General features: G+C 49.5%; 2 protein-coding genes across 2 annotated transcripts; one reads left to right on the plus strand and one right to left on the minus strand.

Moving 5' to 3' along the window:
- Positions 1–662: 662 nt before the first annotated feature.
- Positions 663–9,427, plus strand: P2rx6 (purinergic receptor P2X 6). Its single transcript, XM_028770529.1, has 12 exons — positions 663–724; positions 1,330–1,480; positions 3,604–3,675; positions 6,142–6,217; positions 6,407–6,500; positions 6,574–6,654; positions 6,734–6,875; positions 6,960–7,069; positions 8,822–8,915; positions 8,997–9,062; positions 9,206–9,283; positions 9,392–9,427. Exons 1-12 carry the CDS (start codon positions 663–665, stop codon positions 9,425–9,427), a joined length of 1,062 nt encoding a protein of 353 aa, XP_028626362.1.
- A 1,979-nt stretch (positions 9,428–11,406) lies between these two features.
- Slc7a4 (solute carrier family 7 member 4) lies at positions 11,407–14,430 on the minus strand. The gene is made up of 4 exons (XM_028770533.1): positions 13,421–14,430; positions 12,400–13,040; positions 12,010–12,118; positions 11,407–11,908 (listed from the first exon to the last, which is right to left on the minus strand). The coding sequence occupies exons 1-4, from the start codon at positions 14,400–14,402 to the stop codon at positions 11,733–11,735; spliced, it is 1,908 nt and encodes a 635-aa protein (XP_028626366.1). The 5' UTR covers positions 14,403–14,430; the 3' UTR covers positions 11,407–11,732.
- Positions 14,431–22,057: the final 7,627 nt, after the last annotated feature.

The following is a 22,057-nucleotide window of genomic DNA, read 5'->3' on the forward strand; positions in this document are numbered from 1 at the left end:
ACAGTTGTCCTGGGAACTGGGTTTTGTTTGCAGAAGAAACACAACCTTGGCAAGCTCTTTCCCAGGGCTGACTACCGCACATACTGCTGCCATACACAGGGGTAGCCACCTCCTTCATGTTCGTTTCACAGACTTTTTTAGTCTGACCCCAGAGCTAGTGTTTTAGTTACTGTGCTTGGAGCAGGAGACAACTCTAGGGAAGACCTGAAGCCTAGCAATAGTTTTTCTCTGGGACCACAGCTATTCGGTCACTGCCTGAGGGTCTCAGCTTTCTCTCAAGATCTAGCCGTTGTACTTGTACTTGTTGTTGGGTACAACAAGTACCCAACTTGTACTCTTGGAATTTGCAAGTTTGAGTTCAGAGCCCCTTCTCTGGGCTTCTGTTATCCCGTATTGACTGCCCACCGTATAAGAAAGCAGAGTGGGTAGGGACAGGTCTCTTTCTCTCTGTATGTGTAAGGTCCAACCCAGAGACTATGGACGGGAGGGAGGGTACATGAGCTGGGGTTTGGGTCTGAGGCAGGAGCCAGATCCTACTGAATTAGAGATGTCCCTTTAACAACACTGGCCTGAGTCCCGTGCATGGCTGCTTGGCCTCCATTTCAGCTGCGGCTGAAGCTGCCTGCTGACTCATGTAGTTGTAGCCAGCAGGAACTGGGAACATGGCTTCTGCAGCCGCAACAGCACTCGTGAGCTGGGGGTTTCTGGATTACAAGACAGAGAAATATGTGATGACTAGGAACTGTCGGGTGGGCATCTCCCAGAGGCTGCTGCAGCTGGGAGTGCTAGCCTACGTGATAGGGTAAGAACTGCCCCTGACCAGGCTGCAGAGACTGGTGTGTGGGGGTCTTGCTGGGCGAGGGCTAAAAGTTGGCTTTTTAGAACCCCAGCTGGTGGGAAAGTGCGAAGCGGGGTGAGAGGTAGTCAGAAGGGATTTTCATCATTTAGAGGGCAGCAGAAGCCATGCGCCCACATAAGGGGCTTTGTCTTCAGCTTCATCTTGGTCTCTGTGAGTCTGCAGTTCGGCCGAGGCACCTGGATGTGGCAGGAGGCAGTAATTCTCTGAGCAACACAGCACTAAGCCACTCGGAGACCATCAGAGGGATGTCTGAAGTCTTTGAGGAGGGGGCTGGGTTTGCTGAGTGTGTGAAGGCTGTGAAAAGTGGCCATGGTGGACAGGTCCATCTGAGAGCTCCACCTGTTCATGGGTTAGAGCAAGTGGCACAGCTAGACAGAGGGTGGAGGCCCTCACTGTTGGTCTGGGAGCCTAGTGTGTGGGCACAGCTACACCTCATCTGGATATTCTACTGTTCATCATCCTCTCCCTAGGTGGGCCCTCTTGGCCAAAAAAGGCTACCAGGAATGGGACATAGACCCCCAGATTTCGGTCATCACCAAACTCAAGGGGGTTTCTGTAACCCAGGTTACAGAGCTGGAGAGCCGGCTGTGGGATGTGGCTGACTTTGTGAAGCCATCACAGGTAGGTTCCAGTGCTGCTGCAGGAGGCCAGAGTCCTTCAGCCACCACCAGCAGCCGCACAGCTGCTGTGCATGACAGACGTAGGAGCCAGAGGGTGGGTGAAGGGTCTGGGAAGGGGCCGCTCAGAAGGGTCCTGAGTCAATCTGAGGAAACAGCTTTCAGGGATGTTTAGCTTCCCAAGCCAGTGCCTGCGGAACTTCCTTTAAAAGGAAGGTTAGAGATGCAGCCCGGCGGCAGAGGGCTTGCCTGGCATGTAGAACTTCCTAGCTTCAATGCTAGTATGACAAAACAAACAAAAACAAAAATACCACCCACCCCACCCCACCCACTACCCACACAGAGATATATCTGAGAAGGAATGAAGTGTCTTAGGCTCTCGGTTTATGCTCAGAAGTGAAAGGCAGAGGCTGGGGGCTCAGGCTTGAGCTTTCTGAAGTCCCCTGTTATCATTTAGGGATCTTGGGTCAAGTTCATTTTTTCCATTGGTGAAAGAATTAAAAGTCAAAGGCTGGAGAGATGGCTCAGTTGTTGAGAGCACTGGCTGCTCTTGCAGAGAATACAGGTTCTGTTCCTGGAACCCTGGACCGGGCGGTGGTGGCGCATGCCTTTAATCCCAGCACTTGGGAGGCAGAGGCAGGTGGATTTCTGAGTTCGAGGCCAGCCTGGTCTACAGAGTGAGTTCCAGGACAGCCAGGGCTACACAGAGAAAGCCTGTCTCGGAACCCCCCCCCCAAAAAAAACAACTGTTCAGCTGGTGGTGGCACATGCCTGTAATCCCAGCACTGGGAAGGCAGATACAGGTAGAGCTCTGAATTTTAAGGCCAGCCTGGTCTACACAGCAAGTTCCAGGACAGGCAAGGCTACACAGAAAAACCCTGTCTCCAAACAAAGCAAAGCTTAAAAAACAAACAAACAAACAACAAACGTACTCAAAACTGGAATGGAAAGGCATGAAATAAGCCATAGTCACAGTAAGTACACGTCTTATTAAGAGTAAGAGTGCATACATCCCACACACAAAGAGACAGGCTTCCCACCAGAGGGAGGGAAATTCAGAAACCAATTGGAGGACTGCTGGTTTTAAATATCTGTGGTGGGATAGGATGGATGCCTCTGTCCCTGAATTTTGGACTATCAGCTTAAAAGAAAAAGCTGATAGGTCCAGAGGTTCATGCAAGCTGAGACAAGCTCCAGACCAGCTTTGAACATAACTAGACTGGTCTAGACCATTCATCCAGATGGGGACCTTTCTGTCAGGAAAAAAAAAAAAGTTCATCAAGCCTTTGTCTTGGAAAGAGGTAATGCGGAAGCGGCTGGGGGTGGGTGTCCTGTGGTTTATGCACTGCCCCTTTCCCTATCTTTGCCTGTCACAGTACAATCTGACTCCTTTCACCCACAGCACTCACATGCCCCTGCTTGTTCCTCTTAGGGAACATCTTCTCTTCTCCTCCCACCTAGATGATTTAGCCCCAATTACCAGGGGTTGTATGACATTTCCAGAGGAGACATAAGCAAATGTCTGTATACCCCAGATAGGACACAAACAGTAAACCAATTCCATTCCAAATTAGTTCTGTGACTCACTGACTAATTGTGGTTCCCTGTAGGCATAACTGAGGGGTACATACCGGAGCATGGTGTGACTCAGGCAGCTACACCACCTGTTGGCTCCAGGTGGCGGCAGCTTTCTGTGGGAGTGCATGTGGGCACACACACACACACACACACACACACACATATGCATGCGCACACATGTGCACACACGCACACCAGTGCTAGTGCTGTTCTACCTATGATCAGCAGGCTCTCTGTCCCCACTTTGGGTTGAGTGCATGAGAATTTGAAATGAAACTTGTATGGAAGATATAGACAGAGCCTGTCACTCTCTGGTTCAGAAGAGGCCGTAACCCTAGCCAGCTCCACTCGCCTCGCCGCCGCCGGACACTGCTTTCTGCAGGACAAAGTTGGTAAGGGCCAAGAACTATTCCCACAAAATCCAGGCTACCTAGGCTGGGCTATACCTCTGAGTTCCATTCCCAGCATTGACAGCAACAGAAAGCAAACAAATCAGGCCATCAGCGTCTAGCCTCTCAGCTAAGGTCAACCTCCAGCCTTGCCTTCTAGGGAGAGAACGTGTTCTTCCTGGTAACCAACTTCCTTGTGACACCAGCTCAAGTCCAGGGCAGATGTCCAGAGGTAAGTTTGTCCAGAGTCTCTAATACACCCCTATTTCTCTTATCAGCCCTGTCCCCTTCACATAGCTCAAAGCTCAGCCCCAACTTGGTATGTCTATTTCAGGAAAAGGGCTACATTTTTCTAGAAGTCATTTCACCAAGTCTTTACATCCGCTGTCCACCAGGAATATTTAACTCCCCTTAAACAGATGATTAAGGCTCCACACGTTCAGTCACATGCCCAAGGGTAACCCAGGTATGAGTTACAGGCACAGTATCTGAGGACACCCCTTGGGGTCTCCAACCTTCACAATACCAGACCTCTGAATGGGACAGTTTCATTGAAATGTCCACTGTCTTTTCCATGCTGGTCCTGCCTCTGGGTTACAGCCAGGCATACACTCACCTGAGCGTTAATGGCAAGAGGCAAGCTGGAAGATCACTTCTCCTCTTTGCCAGCTTTTATTAGTGCATTAGTCCAGTGTCATCTGAGGAACAAACTAGCACACTCTGCTTTGCCTTCGGGCGATATATGATCTCTGGGTGTTCCTGTTTTGTCCTTCTCCCCCATTCTTACATTCTCATGCAGCCATGGGGGCACCCACACATCCACTCCCAATCTCACCTGTTCCCCTTGTCAGGGAATATTCCAGACAATCTTTCAGAGAGCACATTAGCTCTCACCAACCAGGATTTCTGTGTGAACAGTTAGGATCCATCTCATATGCATGCACCACATTCAACACCAACCTCTGCTCAGCTGGACTTTAGGCTCTGGTATTTGGTCACATCACAGTTACAGGGACTGTCACTTGTCCATGGTTGATGCTTATCCACAGAGGAGGTGACATATGTGTACAAAGGATGATTCTCCCTCAGGGAGCCTAGACAATATTCACACTTTTAGAAGCATGCAGACAGCTCTAAAATGTCACCAAACCTTCATGTCAACTTCTTAGAAAGCATATGGTCCTCCCTCTTTCCCTGACTGAGGCTCTTGATCCTTCTTGTGAACTTCCAGTAACTGGGCAGTTGCTCACCAGACCTGATGACCAGGTTTCCTGAGAATAAGCAGAGTTCTTGCCCAATCTTCTTGGAAGATTAGTGACCTGGCTTCTCCAAGCACATGCTCATCCCAAGTGTCATATCCCTCTGCACACCTTTCTTGACACCTACTCTCCATGCCAGGCATCTAGGATAGGCCCTGTGCTGTGCTGGCAGAACTCCAACCCCCTGTACCTCAAGTTGCAGTTATTGTCCAGCCAAGGCAGCAGGCTCCATGATCCTCACACAGGGCAGAGGCCACAGTGGGGAGACTCAGGAAATGCAAGGACTAAATCTTTTTTTTTTTTTTTTCCGAGACAGGGTTTCTCTGTTTAGTCCTGGCTGTCCTGGAACTCACTCTGTAGACCAGGCTGGCCTCGAACTCAGAAATCCGCCTGCCTCTGCCTCCCAAGTGCTGGGATTAAAGGCGTGCGCCACCACCACCCGGCTAAAGGACTAAATCTTAAAGGAGCTGGTGATATGATCAGTGTGGCTGCAGCCAGATGCTAAGGCAGCAGGAGCCCATGTTTAAGGGGATGAGGTGTCTCAGGATACATTCCTGTTGCTCAGTGTGGCTGGAGACCAGATCTGGGCTAGGTTATAGAAAGGACAACCCAAAATCCCATGGACCCTCTGAGTCCTGCTAAGAACCTGGACTTGGTGGATGAGCCAGAGTGAGTACACGGAAGAGATCCTTGGCCTCTCATCTTTTGGGCTGCTGCATAGAGGTGCCCACCTCTCATCACAGAGTCTGAGAGGAGTCTGAAGGGTTTGGAGACATAGACACAGGTTGGGACAACAGACCAGAGAAGGTGGCTGTCCTCCGACCTTGGCATTGGATCATAGCTTCACAAAAGTCCTAAGTCTCCTTATGGCTTTTCAATCCCTCAGCCATTCTTGCTTCCATGGTGTTATGGTCCTCCCAGAGGGCCCTGAAGCTCAAGGCTGCTTCCTCTCTTGGGTCAGAGACCCCCAGGAAGCTCACCTACCTTTCCCTTGTAGAGCTCCCCCATGACTCTTTGGCCTTATGTAGTCACAATGTCCATGTTTGGCAGAAAAGGCTTTCTACCCTGTATAGGTCCCTATGACCTTAGGCCCTGCTCTTTGATAGCTACACCACACATACTGAGTGTCACCAGTTTGTCCTTCTATGGTTCTTTAGCACCCCACCCCTGCTCTGTTATTCCAGCTAGACAGAAGAGCTGGACCTCAGTGACCTATCACGGGCAGGACTGTCAGGAGAGCGGGGCTCTGCTCTGGGCACATAGTTCTGTACTACCATTTCACCATGTTGCTGATGGCTCTTCTCTCCCTGGTTGTAGTTTGTACCTTCCCTATGCGTCCAGACCCAGGCTACCCTGGAGGAAGCTGAGGTTCTTGTCTTTGCAATCTGTGATGCTGAGTCTGTGCTATTGGTGACAAGGGTCTCTCTTACCTTCCTCAGCATCCTTCCGTTCCTCTGGCTAACTGCTGGGCTGATGAAGACTGTCCTGAAGGGGAGACAGGGACATACAGCCATGGTAACTGTGGGTTTGGACCTTTTGTGCCTCTGCTAGAATGTGGGAAGGGGAGGGAATACTGAGGTCCCGAATGCAGGCCCTGGTGAACTTGTCTGTGCTTCATCCCATTCTGCTGACAAGCCCATACCCCGCGACATCCTCAGGACCCATGGAGATCTGAGGCCTTGACGCTCATGTTGTGTTTTCAAGGCACAAAGACTGGTCAGTGTGTAGTGTTCAATGGAACCCACAGGACCTGTGAGATCTGGAGCTGGTGCCCAGTGGAGAGTGGTGCTGTGCCCAGGTAAGTCTCCTCTCTCTCCCAGGACAGGGTCCCATTATAAGCAAAATGATGCCAGTATTCTATCTATCTTCAGGAAGCCCCTGCTAGTTCAGGCCAAGAACTTCACACTCTTCATCAAAAATACTGTAACCTTCAGCAAATTCAACTTCTCCAGGTAGCAGGGGCAGGTCTTGGTTGAGCCCAGTTCCCTCATGCCTCCTGAGTCATCTGAATGTTATCAATGTCTTTTCTAGAACCAATGCCTTAGATACCTGGGACAACACCTATTTCAAGCATTGTCTCTATGATCCACTCTCCAGTCCGTACTGCCCAGTGTTCCGCATCGGGGACCTTGTGGCCATGGCTGGAGGGGACTTTGAGGACCTGGCATTGCTGGTAAGTCATCTGGGGTAGAGTCCTGCAGCTCAGAGGCAGGTTCTCAGGCCCATATACCAGTGGAACAGGATGTGTTGTGTACAGGGTGGTGCTGTGGGCATCAGCGTCCACTGGGATTGCAATCTGGACATGAAAGGCTCTGACTGCTGTCCCCAGTACTCTTTCCAGCTGCAGGAGAAGAGGTACAATTTCAGGTATGGCCCTTACTGCTGTGCTGGCTACTGCTCCTGGTCTAGTGCTCCCTCCACCTATTTCTCTGTGATCACCAGAACAGAGCACATCCAGCTCAGACTCAGGGTCTCTGCTGTGTATACAAGGATCCTGGGCTGTTCTCAGTCCTGGGCTCCACCTTACTTCCCTCACTTGCCTGTTCTCCACCTGAAGATCTTTTCCTAGCCTCTCCCAGATGACCATGTTTACCTAGAGCAAAGACACTTTTAATTTTTTAATTTCTCTATGGGATTTTATCTAAAAAACTTCCCCCAAAAAAATTCTGTAGAAAAACTCAGACTAGTAAAACAAAGATTCACATACTTCTGGTTTCTTCATTGCTGTGAAGGGACATAATGACCGTGGGAACTCTTATAAAGGAAACATCTTTGGGGCTTGCTTGCAGTTTCAGAGAGTTAGGCTATTAGCATCATGGAAGGAAGCATGGTGGAGTGCAGGCAGACATGGTACTAGAAGAGGAGAGTTCTATAGGCAGTGGAAGGAGACTGTGTGCCACACTGGGTATAGCTTGAGCATAGGAGACTTCAAAGCTCACCTTCACAATACGGCACTTCATCCAACAAGGCCACATCTACTCCAGCAAGGCCACACCTCCTAATAAATAGTGCTAGTCCCTATGGACCAAGCTTTCACACACGAGTCTATGAGGATCATTTTGATTCAAATCACCACACCGGGTTTGCTAGAATCGCCTTTTCTTTCCTTGGCAGCACGGTTTGCTAGAATTGCCTTTCCTTTCCTTGGCAGCACGAGGGATTGGACCTGAGCCTCAGAGCTATTTGAGAGTAACTATTAGATACAGGTGCTCGTCCTTCCCAACACTGTCCAGGAATGTTCCCACCACCATCCCATCGTCACCAACAACTCTGGACACTGGGTAGCAGGCCAATAGTACATGTTTGTGATTCCTAATCCCAGCCCTCAGGAGGCAGAGAAGGGAAGATTAGGAATGCAGAGCCATTCTTATAGACAATCTGAGGCAACCTGGTGAAGGAGGAGGAGGAGGAGCGAGGAGAAAAGAGAAAGGAAGAGAGGGAGGGAAGGGAGGACAGAGGTAGGAGGAGAAAGAAGGAAGTAGGAAAAAGCTATTGGTAGATTAAATTTAACATTTTGTGTTTCCCCACTGTGTTTTAGTGTTCCTGAAGTTTTAATTTTCTGATCCCAGAAGCATCCACAGATCTTAAATTACAAATATTGTCATATCGGTTAGTTTCCCAAGAGAATCCCGGGCTCTTCCTGCCAGGTAATATCATTTTATCACACAGGTGTGCACAGGTGGTCACAGGCCTACCAACTGTGAGTCACTGTGCTTGGCTCCCACTTTGTACTACCTTCTGCGGTGGGCTTCTCTGCCTTCCGGCCCTTGCTGGCACCTCTCTGCTGGGACGACTCTTCTCAGCCCGCCTCAGCACCTGCATCACTTTCTGCCCTGGTTCTGTGCTGAAAGACATCCTTGCCTCAGAGTTCCACCAGCCCTCATGGCTATCCTGCCTTCCTTCTCCCAGACCCGAGCCACCAGGATCTATCCCAGCATGCTTCATGCCCTTCTCTGACCCTCAGAAGCAGGGCTCTCCCTCCAGTCAGGCCCAGCTCAGGTTCAGGTTTTGTCCTTAAAATCTATGTGGAGCCTTAGGACTCAGAACCAGGTAGAGTCAGTGGATAATCTAGCCTGGGATGCAGCATGCAAACACTGGAGTCTTCTCTGCTATCCCCAGAACAGCCAATCACTGGTGGGCAGCCTCAGGCGTGGAGGCCCGGAGCCTGCTGAAGCTCTATGGGATCCGTTTTGACATTCTTGTCACTGGGCAGGTAAAGTTCAGACCAGGGAAGGGATTTGTGGAGGTTTGGGAGGACAGCCACAGCCCGAGAGGTTCATCCCAGATCTCTCAGGCAGGGAAGTTTGCGCTCATCCCTACGGCCATCACACTGGGCACAGGAGCAGCTTGGCTGGGCGTGGTGAGTTTAACCACCTAAGGTTCTCTTTGGCTGCAGTAACCACCAGCTAGAGCCTGCTGGCACCCACTAGATCTGCATATTGTTTCTTGGGCGGGGGCTTGGCTGGTGGAGGGAGGGCAAGTTGAGAACTCTGCCTCTTCCAGGTCACCTTCCTCTGTGACCTGCTGCTATTGTATGTGGATAGAGAGGCCAGTTTCTACTGGAGGACCAAGTATGAAGAGGTGAGTTGTGGGCCTTTTTGTGTCCCAGAGCTGAGGTCACCCTGTCTGAATACTGGGTTCTACCACACTTTGGGGGATGCTAGCTTGATTCCTAATCTGTTGTTGTAGGCAAGAGCCCCGAAGGCAACTACCAACAATGACTGAGCTGGCTTTCTCACCTGCTGACCCTGCTGCCTAAGTGTTTTAGGAGTGGTTGGCACCTGCTCCATGCTCCTGCTGTTGGGAGCCAGGCATCCATGCAGCAGTGGCCTGTCTGGATAACTGTCACACATTGGCCTGTCCATTCCTGAGGTTTACACTCTCTCCCTGCTGGAGAGTTCAGGGCTTGGGAAGGAGGAGGGTTCTGGCTTGGGAATATCGAGGACAAAGCTTCAGCAGGACTGGAAAGGGGGTCGGGGTAATTCTACCAGACTCTGCATGCAGACTCCCTCCTAGGTTCAGCTTGGGGTGGGGGCACACAATGTGTCTGAATGAGTGGTGGCTGGTGTTCTTGGAACTTCCTATATGTCTGCTAGGGGACTCTGCCATCCAGTTCAAGCTCCCCCTTGCACTAACCCCCCCCACCCCGGCCCTGGCTACCAGGTTTCTCAGGAGCCTAAGGTGTGAGAGGCTGCACAGCTAGGATTTACTGCATCAAGTCAGTCCCGGCCACCTCAGCATACTCTGAAGCACCTGCCTCTGGCCCCAGCCAGAGTGCCATAGTTTTGAGGTATGTTCTTCATGAAGGACACTGAGGTTCCTTAGAGATGACTGGTTCTGGATCTGTGAGGCCTTGATTCTTCCCTTAGTGAGATTTCCCCATGTGCCAGAGCCCATAGAAAGGATGGCAAGGACAGGCTGCAGAAACTTTCTTGGTCCCAGTGTGGGGCACAGTTTAGGAAGTGTGCATCCTGGGAAGTAAAGAAGAAGTTTTGTTGTGGATGTGTGGTCACCAAGGGAATGCCAAGGCTGAGTTGAAGACAGCAGCACCAGCTGGGATCTCCAGGCTTCCACAGCCTCCAAAAAGCTTTTGGAATCCTAGTGCCTCTCAGCCCGGGCTGTGGCCTGCAAAGGGCTGGTGTGGGAAGGCGTGGCTCCTGGAGGTGGTTCACATGGACAGAGTAGTTCTGGGAGAAGGGGGATCCACAGAACCCTGATATCACTGCTGAAGTAAAGCTTGCCAATGCTGCTTAGCTTTCTGTGTAGTTCTTAAAGGGAGGAACGAGAAAAGGGAGATGGCCACCTTAGACAGAGCCCAGCCATGGGGACCCCAGTCTATACCTAGGGCTTTCTCCCTCTCTGAACTGTAGCCGCACAGCCACCTGGAAGTAGTGGCTGCAGGCCCAAGTGCCTGTGCATCCACGCCTACCCAAGTGTACCACTAATGTAATCCAAGCCCACTTCCCACGGTTGCCCCAGAGATAAACCCAAGGGCTTCATCTGAAAACATTTCTAGGGTATACAGAGACAATAAGAGAGTGAGCTGTGGCCAGGAGCCTGAACTTGGAAACATTGGTTAACTCAGCCTGTACACAGTGTGTACTGCAAGGGTGACTGCCTGGGTGTTCAGGAATGGGCTGGGGAGAGTGTCTTGGGGGCATGTGCTTGTTCAGTGCATTTCGATGTCCCTAGGCAGACCTTGGGCACATGTTTTGAGCCCTGGGAGCCCAGGAAAGCCAAAAGATCCTGACAGCCCATGTCTTTTCGAGTTTCCTATTTTGAGTCCAGATTGTAATATATATTCCCTGCTAGAGGACATGTCAGGGATCTGGGGGCTATATGTCAGTAGTGGTATGCTTATCTAACAATCTCAAGGCCATGGTTCCCATATCAAGTACCACACACACATGCACTCACACACACACACACACTCACATATGAACACACATGTGTGCACACACATGCACACGCACACATGCACACATAACACACTCATTCACATGTATGCACACGTACACCCTTGCTGAGGACATGTCAGAAATCTGTTCCTGTCTTGTCACATGCCCCTCTTCTGTACATGAAGCTATCCCCCTCAGAGAGACTTTGGCAGGCCTTCTGTGTCTCTGCTGTGGACTAGGGACAACTGCTTGGTTCTCCAGGCAAGTGAGACCTCAGTGCTATGAAGAATACCACAGTGTACATGATAGCTGGTCACAACACTAGCTGATTAGTTATTATTCTGGGTCTCAGGAGCTAAAGCCACTTCCCTGCCCACTCTGCCCCACTTGCCCAGGAATCCAGAGTTAATCATAAACAGGAAGACAGTGGGCAATGAGTCCACACCAGCACTAGCCACGGCCTGTTCCATGATGAGCGAAGACTCAGTTCCTGCGTTGAGGCTCTGAGAACACTCCCAGCCCAGTTTGGGCAGGCTTCAAACCCAAGCTTTCTTGAGTAGGCAGCTGCCAATCCTTCTGGCCTCTGGGTGTTGAGGACGTGGAGACCTCTGTGAGCCAGTCTCCATGGCCAGCTACTCAGTACAACCTGACCCCTGGACTGGTGACTCGCTAGTGGGCTGTACAGTTTGCACAGTTTCCTCCAGGCTGCCGCTGGGGAAGACCACGTAGTGTGCAGTAGTCAGCTCCAATGGCTCCCTCTGGTTTTCCTTGCTGTGCCAGATGCCATAGCCAAAATACACGACAAGCCCTGCAGGTTGAGCGTGAGCATGAGGGGCAGGTCTCAGCCCCATCTGATCTCTTTGTCCTCCCCATTGTAATATACTTGGGTCCAAGCCAGTCCCCACTCACCAACCAGCAGCCAGAAGATAAAGCGTAGCCAGGTCAGGTAGCTCAGCTTCAGCATGAGGCAAATGTTGAGAAGGATGCTCAGAGCAGGAGTCAGTGGCACCAAAGGGATCTGAGGGTGCAAGGGTGAGGCTGAGCTTGGCTGTTGGATACATAAACCAGTCCAGAGGCTGACTGGAAATTCACAGAACCCTTCCTCATCTCTGGAGAGTTGGAGCCATGTGTACCCACACCATGCAGGAAGCTGGAGCAAGTAAGAATGGACAAACCTATCTCCCTAACCCCATGAGCCCATGTGCATTCTCAGGTAGCCTAAGAGGCTGGGTGAGAGGGAACAGGGAGGACTGAGAAGGAACAGTGTCAGAGAGGCATGGGGTGGGGGATGGGGCGTACCTGGAAAGTATCTTGCTTCTTTTGCTGCTGGTGAGCCCCTAGGACCAGGAGGCTGGACAGAAAGACAGCACCAGTGATGACCAGCAGCAAGACATAGCCCCACTGTGGGAGGTGCAGGTCTGAGTTCCCGAAGACCAGCACACATGCTAGAGAGATAGCTGAGGCCACCAAGATGCCAAGCGCCCAGGCCACAGCAGTTCCAGGGCTGCATCCATCCAGGAAGCCCAGGAAGGGCTTCAGGGCTGGTCGCAGCTGCCCAGGCTCAGACATTGAGGTCTGTGCAGCACCCACTAACTGTATATGGTCTGAGAAGGAGTCATACTTCTTAGCTGTGGGGCCAGGGCTGGCTAGGCCAGGGGAGCTGGGTGGAGAAGTTTTCTGGAAACGCAGCACAATGATACTGGTGGCTACAAAGGTATAGGCCAGCAGGGTGCCGATGGACAGGAACTGGACCAGTGCCTCAAGGTCCAGCAGCAGTGCCAGGAGAGCCATGAGGACGCCAAACACCAGGATTCCTACCACAGGCACCTGTGTCTGGGGGTGTACACGGGCAAAGGCCTGGAAGAAGAGCCCATCAGCAGCCATGGCATAGACAATGCGCGGCAGGGAGAAGAGGTTGCTGAGCAGGACCGTGTTCATGGCTGCAGCAGAGCACAGGGGGCAATCAGCACAGCAGATATGCTCAGAGGGGCCACTGCGAGGCTCACAGGAAGGATGCGTACTGAGGGTATTGGCTTCTCACCTCCCCCCTAGGACTGGGACACTTCTGTTCAGGCCAATTAATGAACCTTTTGAGAGCTTGAGGTCTGCCTGGCAAGGACCTGTAAGCGTGCACTCCCAGACTGATGTTCTGTGTACAATTTGTGGGGAGAAGGTCTGCCAACAAGTCTCTAAAACTTAGTGTTTTCATCAACTCATTGCACAAGTAGTAAAACTGGGGCATAAATAGAAGTATTTTGAGGAGTTTGGGGCAGGCCCCTCTACCTTGTCCCCTCCCACCCTGCCCAGAAGGGTTCCTTACCACAGATAGAGCCAACTGCCACAATGAAGCCAGCCCAGCTGTAGCCCCGCCTGTAGAAAGCATCAGCAAGTGCCGAGTCAGGGTCCAAGCTGTGCCAAGGTACCATGAGGGTTAACACAGCGGAGACCAGAATATAGGCACCAGCTGCCAGGCCAAGGGAGATGGCAATGGCCATGGGCACGGCCCACCGTGGGTTTTTGGCTTCTTCACTGGAAGCAGCAATGACATCAAAGCCCACAAAGGCATAGAAACAGGTGGCTGTGCCAGCCAGGATGCCAGAGAAGCCGAAGGGTACAAAACCACCTTCTTCTGCACTCCAGTTGTGAGGACGGGCCAGGATGAACCCCAGGACAATGATGAAAAGGATCACAATCAGACTGATGGCTGAGAATGTGTGGTTAAGCCAGGAGGAGACCCGGGCCCCGCAGGAGACAAAGGCAGAAGCCACAAGTAAAATGCCAGCAGCCAGAAAATCTGGATAGTGGGCCAGGAAGGGCACCTGCCAGACACCCATGTAAGACTCTGTGAAGTTTCGAATACTGTGGTTAAAGATGGCATCCAAATAGCCACTCCAGGCGCGGGCCACAGCGGCACCTCCAATGAGGTATTCCAGAAGCACATTCCAGCCTATGAGGAATGCCCATATTTCCCCCATGGACACGTAAGTGAATAGATATGCAGAGCCAGTACGGGGCACACGGGCTCCAAACTCTGCATAGCATAGGGCTGCCAGCAGGGAGGCTACAGCAGCCACTAAAAAGGACAAGAGCACAGCAGGGCCAGCCATGTCCTTGGCCACTGTGCCTGTGAGCACATAGAGCCCAGATCCCACCATGCCGCCCACACCCAGTAGGGTCAAGTCCAGTGTGGACAGGCAGCGCCGCAGTGATGTCTCCATGCTAGACTCTTCTAGCGGCTTCAGACGGTTCAGTTTCCGGCAGAAGTGTGCCACACGGGCAGTGCTGGGCAATCCCCGGGCCATGGCAGACAGAGAGTACTGAGCCAGCTTCTGGAACCTACTGAGGACAGACAGCAGGAATAACCAGCCATCCTCCATTCTTTCATAGACAGCCCACCCCAGTCCTTGCCTCCTCTCCTTAGGAGCGCAGGACACCTGTACCATGGACCTACTTTAGAAGGCTTGAACGGGTTGAGTATCAGGGACTGTGGGCAAGAAGGATGGAAAGCATAGAGGTCCTTCCTGTCAGCCTTTAGGGCCGTGAAAGTGGCGGGGAGGAGCAGATCTGCAGCGGACCTGCGAACCAGGTAGGTGGTTCTGTGGGTGAGTGGGAGGTTGCTTAAGAACAGGCTTGGAACAGGCTGCACCGCGAGCAAGGAGAAATAGGAGGCTTCCCTGGAGCAGGGCCAGGTTGTCAGGACCCGGAACAGGAGCGGCTCCTGCAGCCGGGAACGTGGCCAAAGGGACACTCGGCCTCAGAGAAAAGCGATCACCCCCTCTTCTGCTAGGTTGGAGGATCAGCTCACCTGAGGCCAGGAGGCTAGGGCTGCAAGGGCCTCGAGTCCCGGATGTGAAAGCTGCTGTCGTATACCTCCCCTCTCCATAAGCTCCGCAGCCGCGGCTGCTGGGGCTAGCTGCCTCCGCCATGCCCCTGGGCCCCAAGACACCCGAGCCTTCTCTTGCATTTACATTCCCGCAGCAGCGGTCCCTCCAGACCCGCTGCGACCCACCTGCTGTCGCCGTAGCTGCCACCGTGCGCACTGCGCCTGCCCCGCTAGTTTACAACGCCTGCGTGCAGGGCCCGCCCCTCGCTGCCAGGCGCCTGGTAAACCTGGTAAATCCGAGCCTCACAACTCACATCCCTTGTGGGGTTCTGTACAGGGCCCCCCCACAGCTTTACACACCAGAATAACCCTCTAAGCTGGTAAACTTCCATCGTCGACACCAGATCTGACCAGGGTCCTAGGGCTTATTCCATATTTCGATCCACCTCTCTAGGAGAGGAAGCCTGCTCTACCACCTGCTGAGCCCCTTCTCTGGGTCCAGGTGGCTGTTAGGGCCAAGGCTGATGCTGCCCCGCAGCAGTTAGTAAAATTGGATCACGTCCAGGTCCCCACCATGGGGTCCAGCACAGTGAGAAGAAGACAGGGGTCTGGCCGAGTGGCTTTGGCAATCTCTAAACCTCAATGGGGTGGCAGTAAACACCTTGCACACAATAGGCAAGAGGGGGCAGCCTTCTGAGTGTGTTCTGTGAACTGGCAGAATTTACAAAGCTATTGTCTGGTAGTATCCCATAAAAAGACAGTAGCCAGCGTCAGAAAACGGCTTGCAGCTCTACAGCAGGAGTGCCCTTCAAATGTCAGTGACAGCTTCAGAGCACCTGACAGGACTTGGACATTCTTAAGGGACTCCAACATGGATTCTCCACTCGTGATAGCCAACAGCACTCTGTACTTCTCACTAGCATCCCCACCATCAGGGTGCCTAGTCCAGCTCTCGCATAAAATCTCCAGAGTCCACTTATGCTTAGCTCTGAGGAGTCTTTTTCTTTCTGCTCTTCTCAGATTGAAAGCAAAAGTAGCAGCTAGGCTTGGTGACCCATGCCTGTAATCCTGGCACTTGGGAGGGTCAAAAGATTAAAGACCATATGTAGTTCTCATATATGTATGTGTGGCAATACATATGTGATGAGGTGTGGACTTGTTGACAGAGAGACAATAGACCAGTGAAGCCAAGTCGGGCAAAACCAAGGCAGGAACGTTTCTCCCAGAACTTTATATATTTAATCTACAATGCATATCTAATATAGTTAGTATGTATATGTAATAAAATAAACATACAACTATGATTATATTTGATAATGATAGTGTTATAAATATACTACAAAAATCTGTATGTTCGTACACATGAATGTTCAAGTTTAAGGGTGAACACTGGAATCTTAGGATGCAGTCTGCATGACTCACTCAGATGAGGACATTCCAGATATACAGGGACACTTGGAACACTGTGGCCTCCTGATAGCCGACATTGTCTGAAGGAGCTGCTGCTGTTTAGTGCACTCCCCCATCTTCTCACACTCACTTCCTGGACTTAACCAAGGCAGTGCTCTTCATTGTGAGAGCCTTCCACAAAAGCCCAGGGCAGTTCTGTAATGTGAGCGTCATCTCGCCCCCACCAAAGCACCGGCATACAGTTGGCATTTGACGCTAAGGTTGGGCGATGCTGCAATGTGTTCTACATTCTAATTACGTGGCTGACTGAGTGCTGGACCTCAGTGAGCAAGGCCATGGCACGGAGCAGCCTTCTAAAGATTCCGTGAAGAAGAAGCACAGGGAAGACAGAAAGAGTCATTCCCGTTGATTCTGAAAGACCTGACATGAAAATGGACAAGACACCACAGGGAAACAGAGCTTCTAGCCAATGATAGCCCACATTTGGGTAGATTCAGGACTCCTCAACAAAATGCTAGCAGAGCAGGGCCAGAGAGACAGCTCTGCAGGCAGATACTTGCTGCTGACCATGACTGTTTGAGTTCCATCCCAAAGCATGATGGAAAGAGAAAACTTACTGCAGTAAGTTGTCCTCTGACCTCTACATGTGTACTGTGGCATGTGCACATACATGGAAACACACATACTTGCACATACACACGCTAATAAGTCATATTTTTAAGATTTTATTTGCATTTATTTATTTTAATTATGTGTATATATGTGGGCAAGAGACATGTACAAGAGAACACAGTGCCCACACACACCGTAAGAGGGCATCTGATCCCCTGGAGCTGGGGTTACAGGCACCTGATGTGGGTGCTGGGAACTGAACTTGGGTCCTATACAAGAGCAACATGTACTCTTAACCACTGAGCCATCTCTCCAGCCCATGGTTTCTTTATCTTTATTTTATGTACACTGATGTCTTGTCTGCAGGTATGCCTGTGTGAGGGTGTTGAATCCCCAGAAGCAGAAGTTACAGACAGCTGTGAGGTGCCATGTGAGTGCTGGGAATCAAATCCAAGTTTTCCTAAAGAGCAGTCACTGAACCATCTCTAACCACTGAGCAATCTCTCTAGCCCTATTTTTTTTTTCTTTTTTCGAGAAAAACACACAGGGTTTCTCTGTGTTGCCCTGGCTGTCCTGGAACTCACTCTGTAGACCAGGCTGGCCTCGAACTCAGAAATCTCCCTGCCTCTGCTTCCCAAGTGCTAGGATCAAAGGTGTGCGCCACCACCGCCCAGACTAAAAAAATTTTTAAAGAAAAAAATGCTAACAAATTAAACACACACACGCACATGCACACACACACACACACGGGATTTATTCCAAGAATGCAAAATTGATTTGACATATAAAAAGCAATCTGTGTAATGTACCATACTAGTAAAATAAATAATCAAACCCATACACAGAAAAAATACCCAACAAGCCCAGTACTGGTTTGAATGGGAATGCTCCCCCACCCCCACTCATATACTTGAATGCTTTGTCACCAGGTAGTGGCATTATTTGAGACAGATGTAAAGGTTTAGGAGGTGTGGCCTTGTTGAAGATATGTCTCTGCACATGGGCTTGAGGGTTTCAAATGCTCAGGCTCTCTGTCTGTGGATGAGAATGTCGCTCTCAGCTACCCTTCCAGCACCATGCATGCTACCATGCTTCCTCTGAGACTGTAAGCCAGCCACCAGTGAAGTGCTTTCTTTCATAATACAAGAGTTGCCTTGGTCATGATGTGTTTTCACAGCAACAGAACAGTGACTAAGACTAAGTCTTTAGACCATGTATAAAAAATGCTACAGCTACTGTATTAAATGTCAAAAGACTGTCTTCGCCTAAGATTAATAATAGCATAAGGATATTCACTAACAACACTTGACTTAAGGCTATAGTAGTGGCTCCAGCCATAGCAAAGAGGCAAAAATAATTAGTAAGAGAAGCCTGGAATAGAAAAAAATAAAACTATCCCTTATGTATATAAAGACCCAAGGAATCTATAATGTCAGAAAAAGCTGTAGAGGCGGGCGAAGTGGCACGCACCTTTAGTCCTGTACTCTGGAGGCAGAGAGGCAGATCTCTGAGTCTGAGGCTAGCCTGGTCTACAGAGTGAGTTCTAGGACAGGCAGATCTCTACATAAAGAAACCCTATCTCAAAAAACAAAAACAATAGCCGGGCGATGTTGGCGCACGCCTTTAATCCCAGCACTTGGGAGACAGAGGCAGGCAGATTTCTGAGTTCAAGAGTTCGAGGCTAGCCTGGTCTACAGAGTGAGTTCCAGGACATCCAGGGCTACACAGAGAAATCCTGTCTCAAACAAAACAAAACAAAAATATATATATAAATTAAAAAGAAGCATTAGAACTTATAAGTTCAGCAAAGATTAATACACAACAATTAATCGTATTTCTATACACTAATTAATAACGGACTAACATGGAATCGAACTAAGGAAGCAATTCTGTTCATATAACATAAGACACTTAGAATATATTTTAATAATGTATTTATTGTGTGTTCACATGTGTGTACACATGCACATGCCATGGCATGCATATGGAGGCTAGACAACTTTAGGAAGTCAGCTCTTGCTTCCACCTTGTAGACGTCGAGTACCTGAGGTTGTACACACCTGCAATCCAGCACTTGGGAGTTCAAGGTCATCCTACACAATGAGTTCAAGGCCAACCTGGGTTACATGAGACCCTTTCTCAGCTAACCAGAAAGAAAGGAAGGAAGAAAGGAAGGAAAGAAGGAAGGAAGGGAGAGAAACTTAACATAATATTACAAATTATTGAACATTATTAAAGATTTAAAACAACATGTAAGATGGAAATATATACAATGCTTATAGCCTGGAATGTTGCTTTTCCTTTTCAGTGATGCTAGGGATCAAACCCAGGATCTCCTGTATGGTTCTTAAGCTGCATCTGCAGCCACGCTGCCCGACTTTGCATGCTAAGGTGCAATGCCCCAGATTGCTATGTGTACTCAGCGCAGTTCTTGTAAAACACAAACTGTCCAGTTTGCAAAAATTGTCAGGCAGATGCCAAAGTTAATATAAAATGACAAGGGGCACAGGATAGACAAAACACTCGTGGGAAAGAACAGAATTGGAGAATTCACAATTCCTCATTTCTGTGACTCAGATAATGTAGCTCAGTGGTAGAGTGCTTGTCTAACACAAACAGGACTCGGGGTTGATCCCAGCACAAAACCCAGAAAACAATTTCTGATTTCCTTCCTTCTTTCCTTCCTTCCTTCTTTCCTCCTTCTCTCCCTGCCTCTCCCCCCCCCTTTTGCTTTATGTATGTATGGGGGAAGAGGTTGTAGACAGAATCTCACTCTGTAGTCCAGGCTGACATGAAACATAGATCAGGTTGGCCTCGAAGACATGGCAATCTGCCTATCTCAGGTTGTGTGTTGCCATTCAGGTATTGGGAACTGAACCTAGGACCTCTGCAAAACCAGCAAGTTCTCTTAACTGCTGAGCCATCTCTGCACCCCAGTTTCTGTTATTTATTTATTTATTTATTTATTTATTTATTTATTTATTTATTTATTGGTTTTTCGAGACAGGGTTTCTCTGTGTAGCCCTGACTGTCCTGGAACTCACTTTGTAGACCAGGCTAGCCTCGAACTCTCGAACTCAGAAATCCACCTGCCTCTGCCTCCCAAGTGCTGGGATTAAAGGCGTGCGCCAACACCACCCGGCTTATTTATTTATTTATTTATTTATAGACAGGCTCTCATAGTTTAGCCCTGGTTAGCCTGGAACTTGTTATATAGAACAGATTGGCCTCAGACTCAGGTGATCTGCGTGCATTCTGAGTGCTGGAGTTAAAGGTATGTACCACCACACTTGGCCTAAGTTCCCTATTTTCATTTCATTTTTAGAAGATATATATATTTTATGTTTGTGTATGACTGTTTTGCCTGCATGTATATATGTATGTGCACACATGCATGTCTGCAGAGAACAGCAGAGGGCATTGGGTCTCCTAGAACTGGAGTTGCAGATGGCCATGAGTCACCATGTGGGTGCTAGAAACCAAAGCTCAGTCCTCTGAAAGCACTTACATGTTCTTAGCCACTGATCCAGCTCTCCAGCCCCTAAGGTACTGATTTTTAAACTGACTTCAAAGTAACAATAATTAAGATGAATATTAACATATGGATAGGCATAGATTTTAAATAACTAGAATTAAAAATCTAGAAATCAGGCTGGACCTGGTAGTATATGTATAACTTTAATCTTAGTACTAGGGGAGGCAGAGACAGGTGGATCTCTGGGTTTGAGGCCATCCTGGTCTACAGAGTGAGTTTTAGGACAGAGCTGCACAGAGAAACCCTGTCTCAAAAAAAAAAAAATTCAGAATTCAATCCTTAGACTTAGGGTTAGTTGGTTTTTAAAAATAGAATTTAATTATGAGAGAAATTTTAAGTTCACAGCAATCTTTGACAGGAAGTACAGAGAGTTCTCAAACACCCCCAAGTACACAGCCTTCCCTTACTGCTGATGTCAGGCATCAGAAAGGACACATTCCTTACAACCAATAACCCCCCGGACACTGTCATCCCCAGTCATCCCGCGGCGTACATGAGGGCCCCCAATGCTGCACAGCCCAGGAGTTCCAGCAGATGTCTTTGCACAACTACAGCATCACATGGAAGACTTCCAGCCCTAAGAGCCTTCTCTGCTTTTCTAGTCTGCTTCTCTCCAAAGTCCCTGGGAAACATTCACTTCCATTATCTTCATAACTAGTTTCCTCTCTCCTCTCTCTCTCTCTCTCTCTCTCTCAGCCTTTCTTTACCTCTACTACACGCTTAACTCCCCGCCCCATGCCCTGAATAAACTCTATTCTATGCTATACCAGTGTGTGGCTGGTCCCTCAGGGGGAAGGGATGACTCTGCATGGGCCCACTGAGACATCCCCTCCCCCATACCTCTCCACACACCCACGGAACATACTCTATATCTCTTTATCTTTTTATAAACACATAAGATCTCATCACTTACATACATCTGCGTCCATGGCTAGGGAAACAGTAACTGTAACATTACGACAAAAGTCCTCCTCCAGCATTCCCACAGGCTCATCTGCCCTCTCCCAAACACCAACTACAGAGACAAGGGATGGTGCAAAAAGAGAGGTGACTTAATCACTGCTTGTTGGAAAGAGGAAAAGATGAAAAGACAAAAGGGTCCCAGTTGATGGTGGACAGGAGGAGCAATGGGAGTTTCTTTACATTCTATGTTGTGACAGCACATGTGGACTTCATAGTATAGAGAGTTGTCAGCGTGTGTAGGCAGTCAGGAACACCACACTGTTAATGGTATGTATCCTGAGTAACCCTTTACCTTGAATGCAGAAACTTTAGACTCAGAGTCCTTCCCAAACTTGGTGCAATCAAACCCTCTGCTGAAGCCCTCTGCTTCTCTCTGTTTAGCTACATTATCCAGAAACATTAAGATGGTTAAATCTGGCTAGGCAAAATGGTACACACATTTAATCCCAGCATTCAGGAGGCAGAGGCAGGTAGATTTGAGTTCAAGGCTGCCCTGATTTACATAGCAAGTTCTAAGCCATCCAGGGCTATATAGTGAGATGCTGTCTCAAAAACAAAACAAAACAAAACAAAACAAAACAAAACAAAACAAAAAAAAAACCAGAAACTGGGGC

Source organism: Grammomys surdaster, unplaced genomic scaffold, assembly GCF_004785775.1.
Source record: "Grammomys surdaster isolate TR1022 unplaced genomic scaffold, NIH_TR_1.0 202, whole genome shotgun sequence".
NCBI classification, from domain to species: domain Eukaryota; kingdom Metazoa; phylum Chordata; class Mammalia; order Rodentia; family Muridae; genus Grammomys; species Grammomys surdaster.